Consider the following 17,170-nt stretch of genomic DNA (forward strand, 5'->3'; position numbering starts at 1 on the left):
GTCCATCAAAAGCAACGATTTGTCGGTGGTTCGCCGAGTTTAAACGTGGTCGTACCGACACAAATGACGCGGAACGCTCGGGTAGACATGTGGAAGCCGTTACACCGGAAAATGTGAGTGAAGTGACAAAAATTATAATGAAAGATCGTAAAGTGAAGCTCCGTGAGATTGCTGAGATGACACAGATATCATATGGAAGTGTATTTACTATCCTTCCAGGAAAATTGAGCATGAAAAAGGTTTTTTCCAAGTGGGTGCCGCGATTGCTTTCGATGGAACAAAAACAGCCTGCCCCAAGTCGATGAAAACAATGGCGAAATTGAACGAATTAGGCTCTGATCTGCTTCCCCACACCCCATACTCACCAGATTTAGCCCCCAGTGACTACTGGCTTTTTGCTGATCTTGAAAAAATGCTCCAGGGTAAAAGATTTGGCTCAAATGAGGGGGTCATCGCTGAAACTGAAGCTTATTTTGAAGCGAAAGATATTTTTTTTTTATAAACATCGTATTGAAAAATTGGAAAAACGTTGGAACCATTATATCACCCTAAAAGGTGATTATGTTGATGAATAAAAAAAAATTTGCAAAAAAAATGTTGTTTCCATTGTTAGTCTCGGGACTTATTGATCCATGTGTTACTCTCAGTATCTGTTGGTATACTTTCTGCAATTGTTGCTGTAAATTCTGTACCTGTTTCTGTTCTTTCTATACCTATTTATGTACTTTCTGTACATGTTCTTGTTCATGTACTCCCAATACTGGTTTCTCTACTTTTTGCATTTGTTCCTGAACTTGTTACTATACCTTCTATACGGGTTCTTGTGCTCTCTGTACCTGTTCCTGTACTTTCTACACTTGTTCCTATACACTCTGTGACTTTTCCTGTACTTTATATACTTGTTCTTGTAATTGCTTTACCTATACTTTCTGTATTAGTTCTTGTACGCTCTGAACATATTGCGGCACTTACTGTATATGTTCATCTACTTTCAGTATTTATTCCTGTACCGTCCGTATTAGTTCTTGTACTCTCAGTACCTTTCTGAATTTGTTCCTGAGCGTTTCCCTATACCTTCTGTACCGGTTCCAGGGGTTCCCTGTACCTGTTTCTGTACTTTCTGTAGTTGTTCCCCTAAACTCTGTGCCTACTCCTGTACTTTATGTACTAGTTCTTGTGCTTTCTGAACATATTCTTATTCCTGTGCTTTATTTACCTGTACTTTCTGTATTTGCTCTTGTACGCTCTGTTCCTGCATTCGTTCCGCTACATTCTGCTCTTGTTCATGTATCTTTCGCACTTCTTCTTGAATATTCTGTACTTGTACCAGTACATCCTACACCTGTTTATGTACTTTGTATACTAGTCTCTGTACTTTTTGTACTTTTCCTATAATTTCTCTACAAATTCCATACTTTCTGTACTTGTTCCTACACCTTCTACGCTTGTTTTTGTGCTTTCTGTACTTGTCCCTGTTATTGCTGTACTTTCAGCACTTGTTGAAATACATTATGATCCTAATGCTGTGTTTTCTGCACTTGTTTCTGTACATTGTGTACCTCCTCATGTACTTTGCTCCAGTACATCCACTGTATACTTGTTCCATTACATCATTCACCTATTCCTGCTATTTGTGTATTTATTTCTGTACTTCCTATACTTATTCATGTACTTCTGTACATGTTTCTATTCCTATGCTTTCCATGATTGCTCATGTACCTTATATGGTTGTTCCTGTACATTATGTATTTATCCATGTTATTTTTGTACTCTTTGCCCTTGTTCCATAACATACTGAACCTGTACTTGTATTTTCTGCGCTGGGTCCTGTAACTTCTGTACATATTCCTGGGCTGGCCCATGTACTTTATGTACCTGTTCCTATACTTTCTGTTCTTGTTCCTGGACGTCACCACAAAAACCACATTTTAGAATGAAACATAAAAATAAATCGTATACCCTCATACCTTACAACCTTCGCAAAACGTCACATCTCAAAGAAAAAAAAACCCTTCATAATCCACCTAATGAAGTGATGATCGCTTGCCATTTAAGGTCTATTTACACCTTTCCGGTCCGGATCAAAGATAGCACTGTTCCGTGCATGAGTTTCAATGCGTATATTCACACTTGACCGGCTGAGTACCGACACGAAACGGTCCCGAACAAATGTGAATACACGCATTGAAACCTGTGAAAGAATATTAACATCCGTGAACGGAACTGTGCAACACTGATATGGACCGGAAAGGTGTAAATATACCTTTAAACAGTTTCATTGAAACATTCTATCATCGGCCATTAGTGTTGTGAGCTTATCGAATAACCTAATAGTAGTTTTCAATCGAGTCTAGGTCTGTCGAAATCTTCGAGAAATTTTGGCGTATTAGAAAAAACACTGTGAATTGTTGGTTACGTCACATATAAGATTACTTCTTCCGAACCGGAAATGTTCACCATAACTCTTCCAAAGTTGATCACTGACCACATTGTAGCTTTTAACTCAACCTAAGTTTATCTAAATTCGTTGAGTCACCACCAGAAAATTTAGCTCATGAAAAATATCAGTTACGTCACTTATACCATTTAATCTTTGAACATGATCAATAACTCAATAGTAGCTTTCAAACGATCCAAGACTTGTTGAAATCGGTTCAGCCATCGCTGAGAAAATTGAAATAACAATGCGTTTTATCGGTTGCGTAACGTAGACCATTATATCTCCGGAGCCAGAAATGACAGTCAATGGATCTTCAAACTTTTTCAATGGTCTAACAATAGCTTTCAAGCGAGCTTGAGTTTGTTGGAATCAGATGAAAAATTTCCGGAAAAATCTAAGCGGTAAGCAAAAATTGCGTTTTGTCGTTTAAGTCAGTTATACCGTTATACCTCGGAAACCAGACGTGATAGTTACCTGAGCTACGAGAAAGGGAAAAATCGTTTAGAAATCGGCTCACGCATACCAAAAGACACTCGTTGCATATACTTTTACCAAAAATTATTATATGTACAGCAGATAATCGAACGTATTGAAACGGTCTGATTTCGTGTAGTATTGAAGTTAAATTTGCCTGATATCTGGATCCTGACTATGCATTCCCAGCAGACTGTTTGAGAAGCTCTATTGCTTTGGTGATAAAAGTAGTATTGCGCGTTGCCATGATTAAAAATCATGAAACATGTCTTCTGTTTTCATGATTTTATGAGCCAAATGATAGATATTATGAACAATAACTCATTTCCCATGAAAATTTTCATGACATAAATAATTTTTCTCATGAAATTTCATGAGAAGACTTGTTTCATAATTTTCTGATTTTTAATCATAGCACCGGTAATGAATACTTATCCGTGCGTGACTTATTGAGATTTAAAGAGATAAAAAAGAAAATTGTAATAGAGACGAAATCGTTGAATTTGGCTACATCTACCGTATGCTTTGCCCTTAAACGTTTCGTTGAACATAGGACTATTGTTCTGAAAGATCACGATAGACGATTGCCGACTTAATTGAAAGTTATTGGAGACATTTAGAACAAATCCATAAATCTAGGTTAACGGCAATGCCATAGAATACTTCAGTGGACTTTTGCCAATTCTGGACATCTCAAGAATTCTTGTTCTTGTTAGAAGTCATTGTTCCGATAGTATTCCCAGTGAAGCCTCCCCAGAACCAAAATACCACAAAATACCAACTTGAAAGTTATATAAAGAGGTTCTCACGAAATACCCACAATGCAAATTAATGTATGTCAAAAAAATTGTTTGGCAGTTTCTCGGACAAAACATTCATATGGCAGGGATCGAGAAGATATCAAGAAAGCGAACAAAATATAATCAATGTTTGCTTTCTACTTGGTCGCGTTAAGCCCATTTTTCTAGAGAGAAAAGCATTATTATTGCTATCCAGCGGGAATTGGGGGTGATTAGTTCACAAATCGAATCTTTGTCCATTTTTTCGTCGGTGTTGCTGTTGTCATTTTTGTAGTGTTTGGTGCTGTCGTCGATATCGTTTTTCAGCGTTATTGTCTCTTTAGTACTGTTTGGAATGTTAAAATCCGTGTTCATAACAGCGGATAGGTTTGGCTTCAAAATGTGTGCAGTTGATGTTTAAGTAGAAGTCGAGTCTCCCACAAATAACGCTTTTTATATTAGACAAATTTTCAGACAGGGTCGTTTCACCACATTTCACTAAAAGTCATTTCGCCGGAAACTGTTTCTCCGAATGTCAAATGTTTATTTAACATTCCTGTGCGAAATTACCAGGATTTAAATTGTATCTAAATAAATGATTTCCGATTATCTAATTTTTGGTAATTCTTTGGCATCCCTATGCAAAACCAGTGTCAGTGACTGTTTTTTTACTCCACTCAATACAAATTGTCCAAAATTCTCATACCACCTTCAAGTGCGTTTTTCCGGTAGTTGGGCTCATCTGATTCAACACAAATAGATGGATTCTTTTTGTCTGTAATGGAAGCAGTACATGACGTCATCGTTCTGACAGAGACCTGGCTCGACGATCAAATTTTCTCCACTCAACTTTTCGGACATCAGTATACCGTTTTTCGTACCGATCGGTCCCCGGCTAACAGTCATAAAACTCGCGGTGGTGGTGTCTTGATAGCTGTGTCTAAAAAATTGAATTGTTACATCGATCCCTCACCGATCTCTGACACCATTGAACAGCTTTGGATTGTCGTTAAGCTGCCACAAGTTGCTGTCAGTATTGGTGTGATTTACCTGCCACCAGATCGGAAAAATGATTTTATGAGCATATGTGCACATGTAGACTCATTGAGCTCGATTTCATCACGTTTCGATCCTCACACTCCTGCACTTCTTTTTGGCGACTACAACCAATCCGGTATTCAGTGGCATTTCTCAGGAAAAGGCTTACCGTACATTGATCTATTGCATTCGCATATGTCAACCGCCAGCAGCGCTCTTTTTGACGGGTTTAATCTAAACGGGTTCAACCAAATCAACGATCTGCTGAATCGAAATGCTCGCCTGTTGGATCTTGTTCTCGCCAATGATATTGCCACACCAATCACCACCGTTTCATCGCCGATTGAACCTCTTACGGACCTCGACGCTGATCATCCCGCCATTGAAGTTTCTCTCAGAATACTGACACCAGTCGTCTTTGAAGAGTCTGCTGTACTGCATTACCCAGATTTTCGACGAGCAGATTACAACGTTTTGAACGATTTACTCTCTCACACAAATTGGCGCGCTCTTGATGCAATTTCCGATGTTAACGATGCTGTAGAGTATTTCAGCGAAGCAGTTGAGTTCGCTATTTCCTGTGCTGTTCCCCCTAAACGACCTACACAGAAGCCACCTTGGTCTAATAGTCGGTTACGTGCATTCAAGCGTGCTCGATCTGCTGCTCTTCGAAAATACTGCAACTCCCGTTCTGCTTACTTTAAACGCCAGCTAAATTTTCACAGTAATAGATACCGCCACTACAATCGCTTTCTCTATACTCGATATGTAAATCCGAACATACTCGATATGCCGAAATCCAAAACGTTTTTGGTCGTTTGTTAACTCGAAACGAAACGAAACCGGCTTACCGCGCTCTATGTTCTTAGAACAGGAAACAGCCAGCAATGATAATGAGAAATGCATTTTGTTTGCGCAACACTTCAAACATGTTTTCCACGATCATTGCGCCACATCGAGACAGATAGAAGAATCCACAGTTGGTATGCCACGTGACGTGTTTAATTTCGATATACCTCACATCACAGATGACATGGTTACAGCTGCCTTACTTCGACTAAAGTTATCGTTTGCTGTCGGTCCGGATGGAATCCCATCTTGTGTGCTAAAACGTTGTTCTGAAGCCCTAATCCGTCCGTTAGCAATACTATTTAATCTCTCGGTTCAACGAAGTGAGTTTCCCTTGCGTTGGAAGTCATCCCATATGTTTCCGGTCCACAAAAAAGACGACAAGCGTAATGTTGCTAACTATCGAGGAATAACGTCATTGTGTGCTTGCTCCAAGCTGTTTGAAATCATCGTGAACAACATTTTGTTTTCGTGTTGCAAAAATTATATAGATTCTCAACAACATGGCTTCTTTCCAAAACGGTCGGTTTCGACAAATCTCATGCAGTTCACTTCAAACTGTTTACGGAATTTGGACTGCGGGTTGCAAATTGATGCGGCTTACATCGATCTTAAGGCGGCATTCGATCGGGTAGATCATGGAATCCTTCTAAAGAAATTGGAGTTACTTGGCGTTTCTACTCGTGCAGTTTGTTGGTTCAGATCCTATTTATCGCAACGCTGTGTGCGAGTTTTAATTGGCTCGGCTATGTCGGATGAGTTTTCGAACCTTTCTGGAGTTCCACAAGGTAGCATACTCGGCCCGCTGCTGTTCTCGATCTACATAAACGATGTGTCTCTGCTTTTGCCACTGGATTGTCGATTATTTTACGCAGACGATACAAAAATTTTTCAAATCATCAAGTGCCTTTCGGACTGCATCGAATTACAAAAAATGCTGAATGTATTCCAAAATTGGTGCTCTAGAAACCTTTTGGACTTAAGCGTCGAAAAATGCAGGATTATTTCCTTCCACCGTAAAAAAGCTCCAGTTGCTTTCGATTACAAAATCTCAGGATGCTCCCTCGCCCGAACAGAGCATATTAAAGATCTTGGCGTGATTCTGGATCGTGAAGTTACTTTCAAGTTACACTATGACAACATCATTCGTAAAGCAAACCGACAACTGGGCTTCATCTTTAAGATTTCGTCCGAGTTCCGTGATCCGTTATGTTTGAGATCCCTATATTGCTCGCTGGTTCGGTCATTGCTCGAATCTAATGCTATTGTATGGTGTCCGTTCCACTCTAATTGGATTACCAGGATTGAGGCAATTCAACGAAAATTCGTGAGATACGCATTGCGGTTTTTACCTTGGTCTGATCCAACGCAGCTACCGTCATACGAGGACCGTTGCCGTTTACTAAATCTTGAACCTTTGGAATTGAGAAGAGCATATGCTCAAGCATCATTTGCTGCGAAACTGCTTTTGGGTAGTGTAGACTGCCCTGCTTTACTCGAGCGACTAAATTTGTATACTCCTGAGAGGCCTCTTCGACAACGACCTTTTCTGCTATTGGAAACTCGTAACACACTATATGGTCAAAATGAACCATTCAGATCCGTTTGCCTACGATTCAATGAATTTGCCGAATATTTTAATTTCAACGTGTCGTCTAATGTTTTTTATCTTAGATTACTTGACCGTTTTCGTGTTGTCTACCGTAATAATGTACTTTAAGTTTTACTTTTACATTAAAATTTTTTATTCATTAAGACATACATTGTCAGATGAACTATAAAATAAACAAATAAACAAATAAAAACTAACGTTCGAAGACTAACGAGGAGAATTATGTAGTCCAGCTCCCCACAGCAAAAAAAAATGACATGGATGATGTTTTATTCTCAAATAAATACTCCGGCTATTCGTTATAAATCTTTATTCACCAGTTCTCAACATAACTGTCTTCAAGCATAGCTTCAATTCAACTAACTAAAATCCGCGGGTAAAAATACAAGGGGCACACAAGGAGTCGTTGTAATGGCGATAACAAGGGGTTATTAAAATAATGCAACATCCTCTCCACATTAAAAAAAAAAAAAAAACTACTGGAACGTTACATCGAAATCTTTTAGTTTTTCTGGAATGCGAGTTTGCCTTTTTGGTCTAGAATTCAAATCAACAGGCGTTATGGCAACTCTGTCTTTCTGTGTCGGCCTTTCACGTGCAGGTGTATAAACAGCCGGTACCGGTATTGATGAGAGTGAAACTTCAGGAACATTCATCGAAGCAGGCTGTTGTAAAGAAGCATTTTGAAATAGATTTTCACTTGATGTTTTCTGTTCCATAATAATGTTGTTAGAATCAACGTGTTCACGGAAACCAGTATTTTGTAGTGAGATATGTCCCAGTTCGTTGAGCGTATTGGGTTCATTACGTGGTTTTAAATGTATTGAACTTCGCCGGTAGCTGACGCCGTCAACGTTGACCTTATACGACCGTTCACTGAGACGATCCGTGATCGTACCGGCAGTCCATAATTTCGAAGTTTCTGGATGCAATTGAACATACACAGGTGATCCAATCAGAAGTTCTGGTAATTGACGAGTTTTCTTATCGTAGTACTGTTTGTAGTTAGTTCGGTTTTTTTCGATAGCAGCAGGTACGCCTTCCACTACTCGGGGAAGTAAATTTGCAGACGATGTTGGTATTCCACAACGCGTCGAACGTGAGAAAAGACGAGCTGCTGGGCTGGATCCAATCTTGTTTGGTATGTTTCGCCAATGCAATAGCGCATACCAAAAATCAGTACCAGTTTCTTCTGCTTTCTTAATTAATCTTTTCGCAATCTTTACAGCGGCTTCCGATTTACCGTTTGCTTGTTGGTGATGAGGCGCCGAAGTAACCAACTCAAAATCCCAGTCATTGGCGAATCGAATCATTTTTGCATTGACAAAATTAGTAGCGTTGTCGCTAATCACCCTCTGTGGCTTTCCATGACGAGCAAAATTGGCTTTACACACATCAATAACAGATTCGGGCGTTAAATCTTTTAAGATGTCGACTTCAAAGAAATCCGAATAGTGGTCTACTGTCGCCAAGAATTTTCGTGTAAAACCACGATACTCGGCTTGAAAAACATCCATTGACACTAATTGGAAAGGATAGATGGGAATGCAATGACTCATCATCGGTGGATTTGGTTGTGAAGCAGCATACTTTGCGCACGTCTGGCACTCCTTGACTACGTTCTTGATCTGAGATGACATTCCTGGCCAGAAGAGATTCGCTCTGGCTAGCTTCAAAGTCGACTCCACTCCATTGTGGCTAACGTGGCAGCTGTCAATTAACTTTCTTCGAAGAACATAAGGCACTACAATGCGATCGCCACGGAAAACTAATCCATCTTGTGTAGATAGTTCGCTGCGATAACCGTAATAAACTTTCACTGTGTCTGGTACTCTGTCGACTGTAGGAGGCCAACCTTGCTGGATATAACTGATAATTAGCTGAAGTGGCTGATCATTACTTGTTTCCTTTTTTATCTCAGTCAAGCGATTATCAGAAACCGATAGAAACTTACTCAACTGAAGCACTTCAACTTCCTTTCCAATTTTGCAGATATTTAATTTTTTGAAACAATCACTGGGCAGCTTTTCATCTACTGGTGCTCGGGACAGAGCATCTGCAACAACGTTGTCTTTTCCTGTTACAAATTCGATGCTCAAAGAATATCGTTGCAAATTGAGCAGCATATGTTGAAGTCGTCGTGGAGCTGAGAGAAGAGGCTTTTTGAACAGGCTGACGAGAGGTTTGTGGTCTGTTTTCACAACTGTTTTTTTGTTACCGACTATTATTTGATCGAAACGAATGCATGCAAACAAAATCGCTAGCAGCTCTTTCTCAATTTGTGCATAATTCCTTTCAGTTTGCGTGAGCGTTCGTGAGGCGTATCCAATGACTCCATCCTTTTGATAAACCACAACACCTAGTCCGAAGCAACTTGCATCACACTCTACTATTAATGGTTGATTGATGTTGTAGTATCGGAGTGTGCCAATATCAGCTACCCGTGATTTTATGCGACTAAATTCTTCCTCTTCGATTGCTGTCCACTGCCACGGTACCGATTCCACAATTAGTTTTCGGAGGTTAACTAGGTTTGCACTCAGATTTTGGATAAATCGACTAAGATAATTTACCATACCGATGAATCGATGGACTTCTTTGCGGTTTGTAGGTGTTGGAAAGTTCCTTATTGTCGATATCTTGCTGTCGTCTGGTTTGATACCCTGGTCTGTTAACATATGACCGTAAAATTTTACGGATGTTTCGCACAACTTCATCTTTGATTTGTTTAGTTTGACGTTGTAGTCCTCTAGGCGTGTGAGCAGTTTTTCGAGACACTGGTTGTGATCGATCAAGGCTGTTTCAAAGTCATCGCCGGTTCCGTAAACAAGCAAATCATCGGCGATGCATTCGACACCTTTGAGTCCTTGAATAACCTCCTGTAATTTCATTTGAAAAATCTCTGGGGCTGAAGAAATTCCGAATGGCAAACGAGTCCACCGATAGCGTCCGAAAGGTGTCCAGAATGTAGTAAGCTTACTACTATGCTCGTCCAGAACCACATGCCAAAATCCTTTTTTGGCATCCATAGTCGTAAATACTTTAGCACGTCCTAACTCAGGAAGGATTTCATCCAACGTCACGAATTGCAAATTTGGTCTTTTTAGAGCTTTATTGAGAGGAATAGGATCCAAACAGATTCTGATACCAGACGATTCAGTACCACGTTGAACTATGACGATGTTACTGACCCATTGCGTATGCTTTAGTTCTTTGACAATTAATCCTTCCTTCTCTAAAGATTCTAACTCCTTTTTTAGCTTATCTCGCATTGCGATTGGTACTCTTCGTGGTGATTGTATGATTGGGGAGATGCTGTTGTCCACTTCTAGAGAAACTGTACCGGGAAGTCGGCCATACCCAGCGAAGATATTAGCATGAGCATCTACAATTCTTTGCGCTTCGACACGATATATATTCAAAAGTGATGACTGTGATGACTTCTCAAACGATACCGATTTGCAAAACTTCACGAAACCGAGTACGCGTGAGACTTTTGCTGACAGCAGAGGGCAATGATCTCCGTTCACCACTTGTAGTATGAGCATAAATTCACGATTCTTTCGGCGACATGGAATTTTCACTTCACCGAGAACTTTAATAGGATTTCCTCCAAAGCTTTGCAGACGAAGTTTCGAAGGAAGCAAAGGTTGGTTACCACAAAGCTTGGTCAAGTACTCATTACCAATTAAGCTGGTATTAGCCCCAGTGTCTAGCTCACATTTAACCGATTTCCAACCATCGGAGAACTTCAAATCGAGTTTGGCTAAAACATTCCCACCCTTGGCAGTGTTATCGTAAATTTTTCCGATTTCGTACTCTCCTTCGCTTTCTCCGGAGGATGTTTCGCTTGATGACTCTTCGGATTCACTCGATTCTTCAGTGATTTCCTTTACTCGCTTTGGGTGTTTCGGTGACTTTTGATAGCGTTTGTGACAAACTTTTTCAAAGTGGTTTTTTCCTTTGCAACGATGGCACCGTTTTCCTAAAGCTGGGCATACTCCTTTCAAAAACTCATGACGATCACCACAAAACTTGCAGTGAAGGTTTTTTGATTTGGGCTTGATAATTTTCTTTACTTCTGAACTTGAAGCGATTGACATATCTATTGAGCGTTTTGCTGCAATTTCCTCTGCACGACACATATCGATGGCTTTAAGCAATGTTATATCAGAAACAGTAAGCATCTTGGTACGTAAGTGTGACCATTTGTTGGCAGTGACAACCTTATACGTTACCAACTCTGTTTCCAAAGCACCGAATTTTGCAGATTTAGCAAGTATCTTTAAACGGGAGGCGTAGTCATCGATTGTTTCACTGGAATATTGGGAGGCAGAGAAGAAATCCAAACGGTCAACAATTATGTTACGTCTCGCTGTAACCTTCTCACGAATCGCTTGTAGAGCGTTCTGCACCGTAGCTTTTTGTGCATCAGTCAATTCGAAGTTAAAGTATTTTCTTCGTGCAGGTTCACCAATTACTGACATCAGAAAACTAACTTTCTGAGAATCTTCCACATCTGGCCAATGGTCCATTCCGACAGCTTTTGAATAATCAAACCAGCTTTTTTCGAAAAATTCGAAATTTTGCTCCATATCACCATCTAGTGCGAGTGGTGATGGTTGGGGAACAGCCACGTTTGGTCCCATTACAGCTGGTACTGGATGATGTTGTGGCGGGGTGAATTTGGTTAAAAGCTGACCAAACATTTTTGTTTGGTGATCCAGAAACTTAGCAAACTGCTCGGGATCCATATTGATGAGGATCGAATGACTTTGATTCAAATAACACTTTGCCGTTTGCAAAAGTAAAATGCAATATGGCCGCCTATACCTAGCGACTAGCTCAGTCCGATAAAAAATGTCCGTGTAATTTTATTTCCGCACTTTTCCCGTGATTTAACTGACACCAAGAAAACGTACTTAGAAGCACACGTCAACTTCTGACACCATGTTTTATTCTCAAATAAATACTCCGGCTATTCGTTATAAATCTTTATTCACCAGTTCTCAACATAACTGTCTTCAAGCATAGCTTCAATTCAACTAACTAAAATCCGCGGGTAAAAATACAAGGGGCACATAAGGAGTCGTTGTAATGGCGATAACAAGGGGTTATTAAAATAATGCAACAGATGACTAACCAGTAATCGTGAAAAATATCGACCATCGCTTGCGTCTGCCCAACTATTTATTACTATTATGGATGGAGCTCGATTCGTTTTCACTCGCTCGTCGTACCAAGTGGGTTCCCGGACGAACGTGAATCTTTTCCCTGCAATCCTTTCCGGTTCGATATTGGCTACACCAAAAGAGGGGAAAATAATGGGACGTTATTGCTGTAGAATAGCTATCAATAATGGGATCACTTAGCAACGACAGATTATCGATTGCAGAAGATAAATAGATTCGGATTTCGATTGGTGTCATGTTAGACGTAGATAAATTGCCGACATCTTTTTCATGAGAAACATTTCGCATTCGATGAAATTAAAACAAAAGCAGGCTGACTTGCATACTGAAAGCACAAAGAAAAATGTTCTATTTTAAAAGCTACAAATATCACCAGAAGAAATTCGCTGCCACGATGGTTCGACTCACACTTCTTCCCATCAAAAAGGGTCACACTCCACTCCACTACATGGAAACCTGAGATCCTAATAAAACCTCTTCAGGGATCAACCGTACCCGCCTACACATTCCGTAGGTGAAGGGCTGACATCCACATGGTGCAAAGCTTCCATATTTCGAATTGTTTGTTGGTGTGAGTGCGATCAACGGTTTCGGTTTCGTTCCGACCCTTCAGTCGACTCTGTCAGGATACTGCCGCAGGCTCGTATACGAAATACATAAACCATAACCTGTAAATAGGGCACGCATAAAGATAGCTTCTTCACGTCATCGGTATGTAGAAAGAAAGGTTTTAGGCTTGATGATGACATTTATCTTCTTTGAATTGCATACCGCACTAGGCTGATGAAGGCATTTACCGAGTGGACGATAAACGATGGTGTTTGATGGTTTTAAAACGATACATTTTAAATGAACACCTTCGGGAGCTTAGTGACGCACGGTCGCTATTTTCTTGTTAGATTGAAACACAGCATAAGGGGATTTTTTTAATCAGGATTTCTTAGGATTGTCAATTCAGAAAAAAGCGTTTTATCCGTAAAAGACCATTTTTATGAGGACTATCCTCTAAGACGCGTACAGTTTTTCCGGTGATTCGTTTCGTATGCTTTCCGCCAAGTTTTAACGAGCTTATACGCCTGGAGGCACGATAAAACAAACTGGGAAACTTTATATGTTTTTCTTTGCGTCGTCAAAGTAACTCACAATATGAGCAAACTTTTCCGAAGCAGTTTATTTGGCTACTGCTTCAGCCAGCGAGCCAACCATAACTCGAATACTTTGCGATGTTTGCGGCCCCTGCATGGCTTCACCGAAGTGCGTTAGGCTGGCAGGAAAGTCAAAGTTAATAAACTTCGTTTCGGTCGAGCTTGAAAATGTTCAACAATTTTTTACATACATGTACTTGGAAACGTAATCGCCATAAACTTCATGTTTCATTTTTGTACAACATTCTTTGCAGACACAGGGACCTCGTTTAGAAGTATACAAATTTCGATTGGTAAGCCCAGGGAGTGTGTCTTTAATTGTAGATTCAAAGGAGGGATTCAAGCGCTTTGATGCAAAGAATTCAACAACGTAATGATTGCGTGTTCACTATCCATTAGGTCGAACTTACTAAGGAATAATTTTCCAGAAACGTCACTCACCTATTTATGAGTCTGTCTGGTCGGACCATACACCGGTGCAAATCTACGGAAGCGAACAGTTTCTCATTACATGAATGGTAGTCAAAATAACTGTGAGAAAATATGGGAAAATTTATTTTTTACAACTTTTTTTGCAACTTAAAAACCTGAAGTCTAAAGTAGTAAATAAGAGGGAATTTATAGTCCAAAAGTTCAAGAGTTGAAGAGTTGAAGAGCTGAAGTGTTGAAGAGTCCAATAGTCCAAGAGTCCAAGAGTCCAAGAGTCCAAGAGTCCAAGAGTCCAAGAGTCCAAGAGTCCAAGAGTCCAAGAGTCCAAGAGTCCAAGAGTCCAAGAGTCCAAGAGTCCAAGAGTCCAAGAGTCCAAGAGTCCAAGAGTCCAAGAGTCCAAGAGTCCAAGAGTCCAAGAGTCCAAGAGTCCAAGAGTCCAAGAGTCCAAGAGTCCAAGAGTCCAAGAGTCCAAGAGTCCAAGAGTCCAAGAGTCCAAGAGTCCAAGAGTCCAAGAGTCCAAGAGTCCAAGAGTCCAAGAGTCCAAGAGTCCAAGAGTCCAAGAGTCCAAGAGTCCAAGAGTCCAAGAGTCCAAGAGTCCAAGAGTCCAAGAGTCCAAGAGTCCAAGAGTCCAAGAGTCCAAGAGTCCAAGAGTCCAAGAGTCCAAGAGTCCAAGAGTCCAAGAGTCCAAGAGTCCAAGAGTCCAAGAGTCCAAGAGTCCAAGAGTCCAAGATTCCAAGAGTCCAAGAGTCCAAGAGTCCAAGAGTCCAAGAGTCCAAGAGTCCAAGAGTCCAAGAGTCCAAGAGTCCAAGAGTCCAAGAGTCCAAGAGTCCAAGAGTCCAAGAGTCCAAGAGTCCAAGAGTCCAAGAGTCCAAGAGTCCAAGAGTCCAAGAGTCCAAGAGTCCAAGAGTCCAAGAGTCCAAGAGTCCAAGAGTCCAAGAGTCCAAGAGTCCAAGAGTCCAAGAGTCCAAGAGTCCAAGAGTCCAAGAGTCCAAGAGTCCAAGAGTCCAAGAGTCCAAGAGTCCAAGAGTCCAAGAGTCCAAGAGTCCAAGAGTCCAAGAGTCCAAGAGTCCAAGAGTCCAAAAGTCCAAGAGTCCAAGAGTCTAAGAGTCCAAGAGTCCAAGAGTCCAATAGTCCAAGAGTCCAAGAGTCCATGAGTCCTAGAGTCCAAGAGTCCAAGAGTCCAAGAGTCCAAGAATCCAAGAATGCACTACAACTGTTCGTAGATTGATGTAGCCGAAACAAGCTTTTGATTAACGTCGCAATGAGAATGATCCGTGAGGTTGCATCCTACGTATTTCGTAAGGACCTCATTGTACAAGATCCAGTTAAATTGTGGAAACTGTTGAAATGAAATTGAAGACGTTTTTAAATTCTTAGTAAAACCAAAACTTATGTTATCAAAAATCATTCGTTTCAAAATTCATTATAATATCTACAATACATATGTGATATGGAAAGATAATACTGACTATTTTTATTTACTGCACAGAAAAAAATTATGAATTTTACTGGCGACAGAATTCTACAAACGATACAATTCATAACTACCTAATTTTTCAAATGACGCAATGTTCCACTCGCACAAAATTTTACAAGCTCCAAATGTAATTTGTATTCCGCTACCAAGTACCACTGTTTGGATTTATATGTATCAATTATTCAACGAATAGATATAAGCTCCGTGGTTCAGTCGAGTAACCAATGTGCTGGTGATCTAATGTCTCTCGGGTCAAGTCGCGATACTGCTAACGAACTTTTGTTTTTTATTTCGTTCGAATTCAAGCAATGTATTTTTCAAATCACATAGTTTTACATGTTCTTGAATAAAAATTTGTGTGAAATTTGATGTAAAATTACAAGATTCTTTCGAACTGTGTGTGATTCAAAAAAATTGCTTATTTCCACCCCTGCTTTAAACCTCGGGCGCAAAAATATAGTTTTACCGATCGAGCTAAAATTTTGCATAGTTTCTATGGAAACCAAATAAAAGAAAAAAAAATGGTGGAATCTTTACCCGTACCCGACCCGAAGCCGAAAAAGTTCGGATATTCTGGTTTGAATAACCAAAACCCGACCCATACCCGTCTAAAATAAAAATATCGTCACCCGTACCCGACCCGAACCCACGGCATTTTTTTCTGAGCCTGAGCCTGTTCTAAGTTGATACCATTTCTGAACTATAAGATAGGTGAAGCAAAATTCTCCATTCACTACATTTTTGCCGAAGCCGCAACATATCTTATGATCAAAAAAGGACCGGAATTTTCATTTAAAATTTCCCGCGCTTGTCCAATCGGTAAACTTTTATTCTCTCAACGTTGGCAACACTTTTATACACATTCTGTCAAATTTTGACGCATATCGTACGATTAGTTTTTGTTTGGCGTCTATACAAAGAAGTTGAAAAATTTTCGTGTGGCGATTTTTATAATGGATGAAAAGATTGGATTCATATTGCAGAGTCATAAACATTAGAATAGAGGTATGTTTTTCTTAATATTCTTTTGAAATTGTGATTTTTTATTCATCATAAGATTTGCCTTATGATTTTCACTACCTATTTTGCCGGAGTGCAGCCTTGCAAGTTGGGTTAGGAAAGAAACGATCGTTCAAGTGTTTTACGATATGTTAGAAATCAGAATGTTCCCTGGGTGTGCAGAACGAAAATAATGTTAACTGTTGTAAAGTTTTTGGACTATGTTAATTTTAGGTCGAGGTTCTGTGATTTAAGAATGGATTCGTCTATGTTCGGGTACAGGGGGTTCGGCTTAGTGGAACTGCGTTTGATGTTTGCGGGAACATGATTTCTTGGCCAAAGCTTCGCGATTTTTTGCAAGTACAAACCTTTTTCCAAATAATTAGGAGACACAAAAATTCAAAAAATTTTCGGTATGGCCTTCCCAAAAGTAAGGCTAGAGTTAAAGTAGTGAACTACTTTAATTAGTCAAATTATTCGTTTTAGTCATGAAAAATGCTCATGCTTAATTTGACTCAAATTCAAACTTGCAAAAAGAATCGATCTACTAGTTCATATGAAATTGCTATTGAGTAAAATCACTTATTTTGCAGCATTCCACTAAGTGAAACTTCATACGAACACACAGAATAGACATCAATAGATATTACATTTTGTTCACTTTCATTTGAACCAGATAATGAGAGAAGTTCGAAAAATGATGAGATGGGTACTTTATTTTGTTTATCATTGTAAA

General features: G+C 39.8%; 2 protein-coding genes across 7 annotated transcripts in view; one reads left to right on the top strand and one right to left on the bottom strand.

The window, feature by feature from the left end:
- LOC131430247 (probable G-protein coupled receptor 158) overlaps positions 1-17,170 on the top strand; it is a 214,987-nt gene that overhangs the window by 93,937 nt on the left and 103,880 nt on the right. The gene's annotated exons all lie outside the window — the stretch shown is intronic.
- On the bottom strand, positions 7,669-11,946 carry LOC131429239 (uncharacterized protein K02A2.6-like). Its single transcript, XM_058593287.1, has one exon. It carries the CDS (start codon positions 11,944-11,946, stop codon positions 7,669-7,671), a length of 4,278 nt encoding a protein of 1,425 aa, XP_058449270.1.

This window comes from Malaya genurostris, chromosome 2, assembly GCF_030247185.1.
Source record: "Malaya genurostris strain Urasoe2022 chromosome 2, Malgen_1.1, whole genome shotgun sequence".
Classification (NCBI taxonomy): Eukaryota; Metazoa; Arthropoda; class Insecta; order Diptera; family Culicidae; genus Malaya; species Malaya genurostris.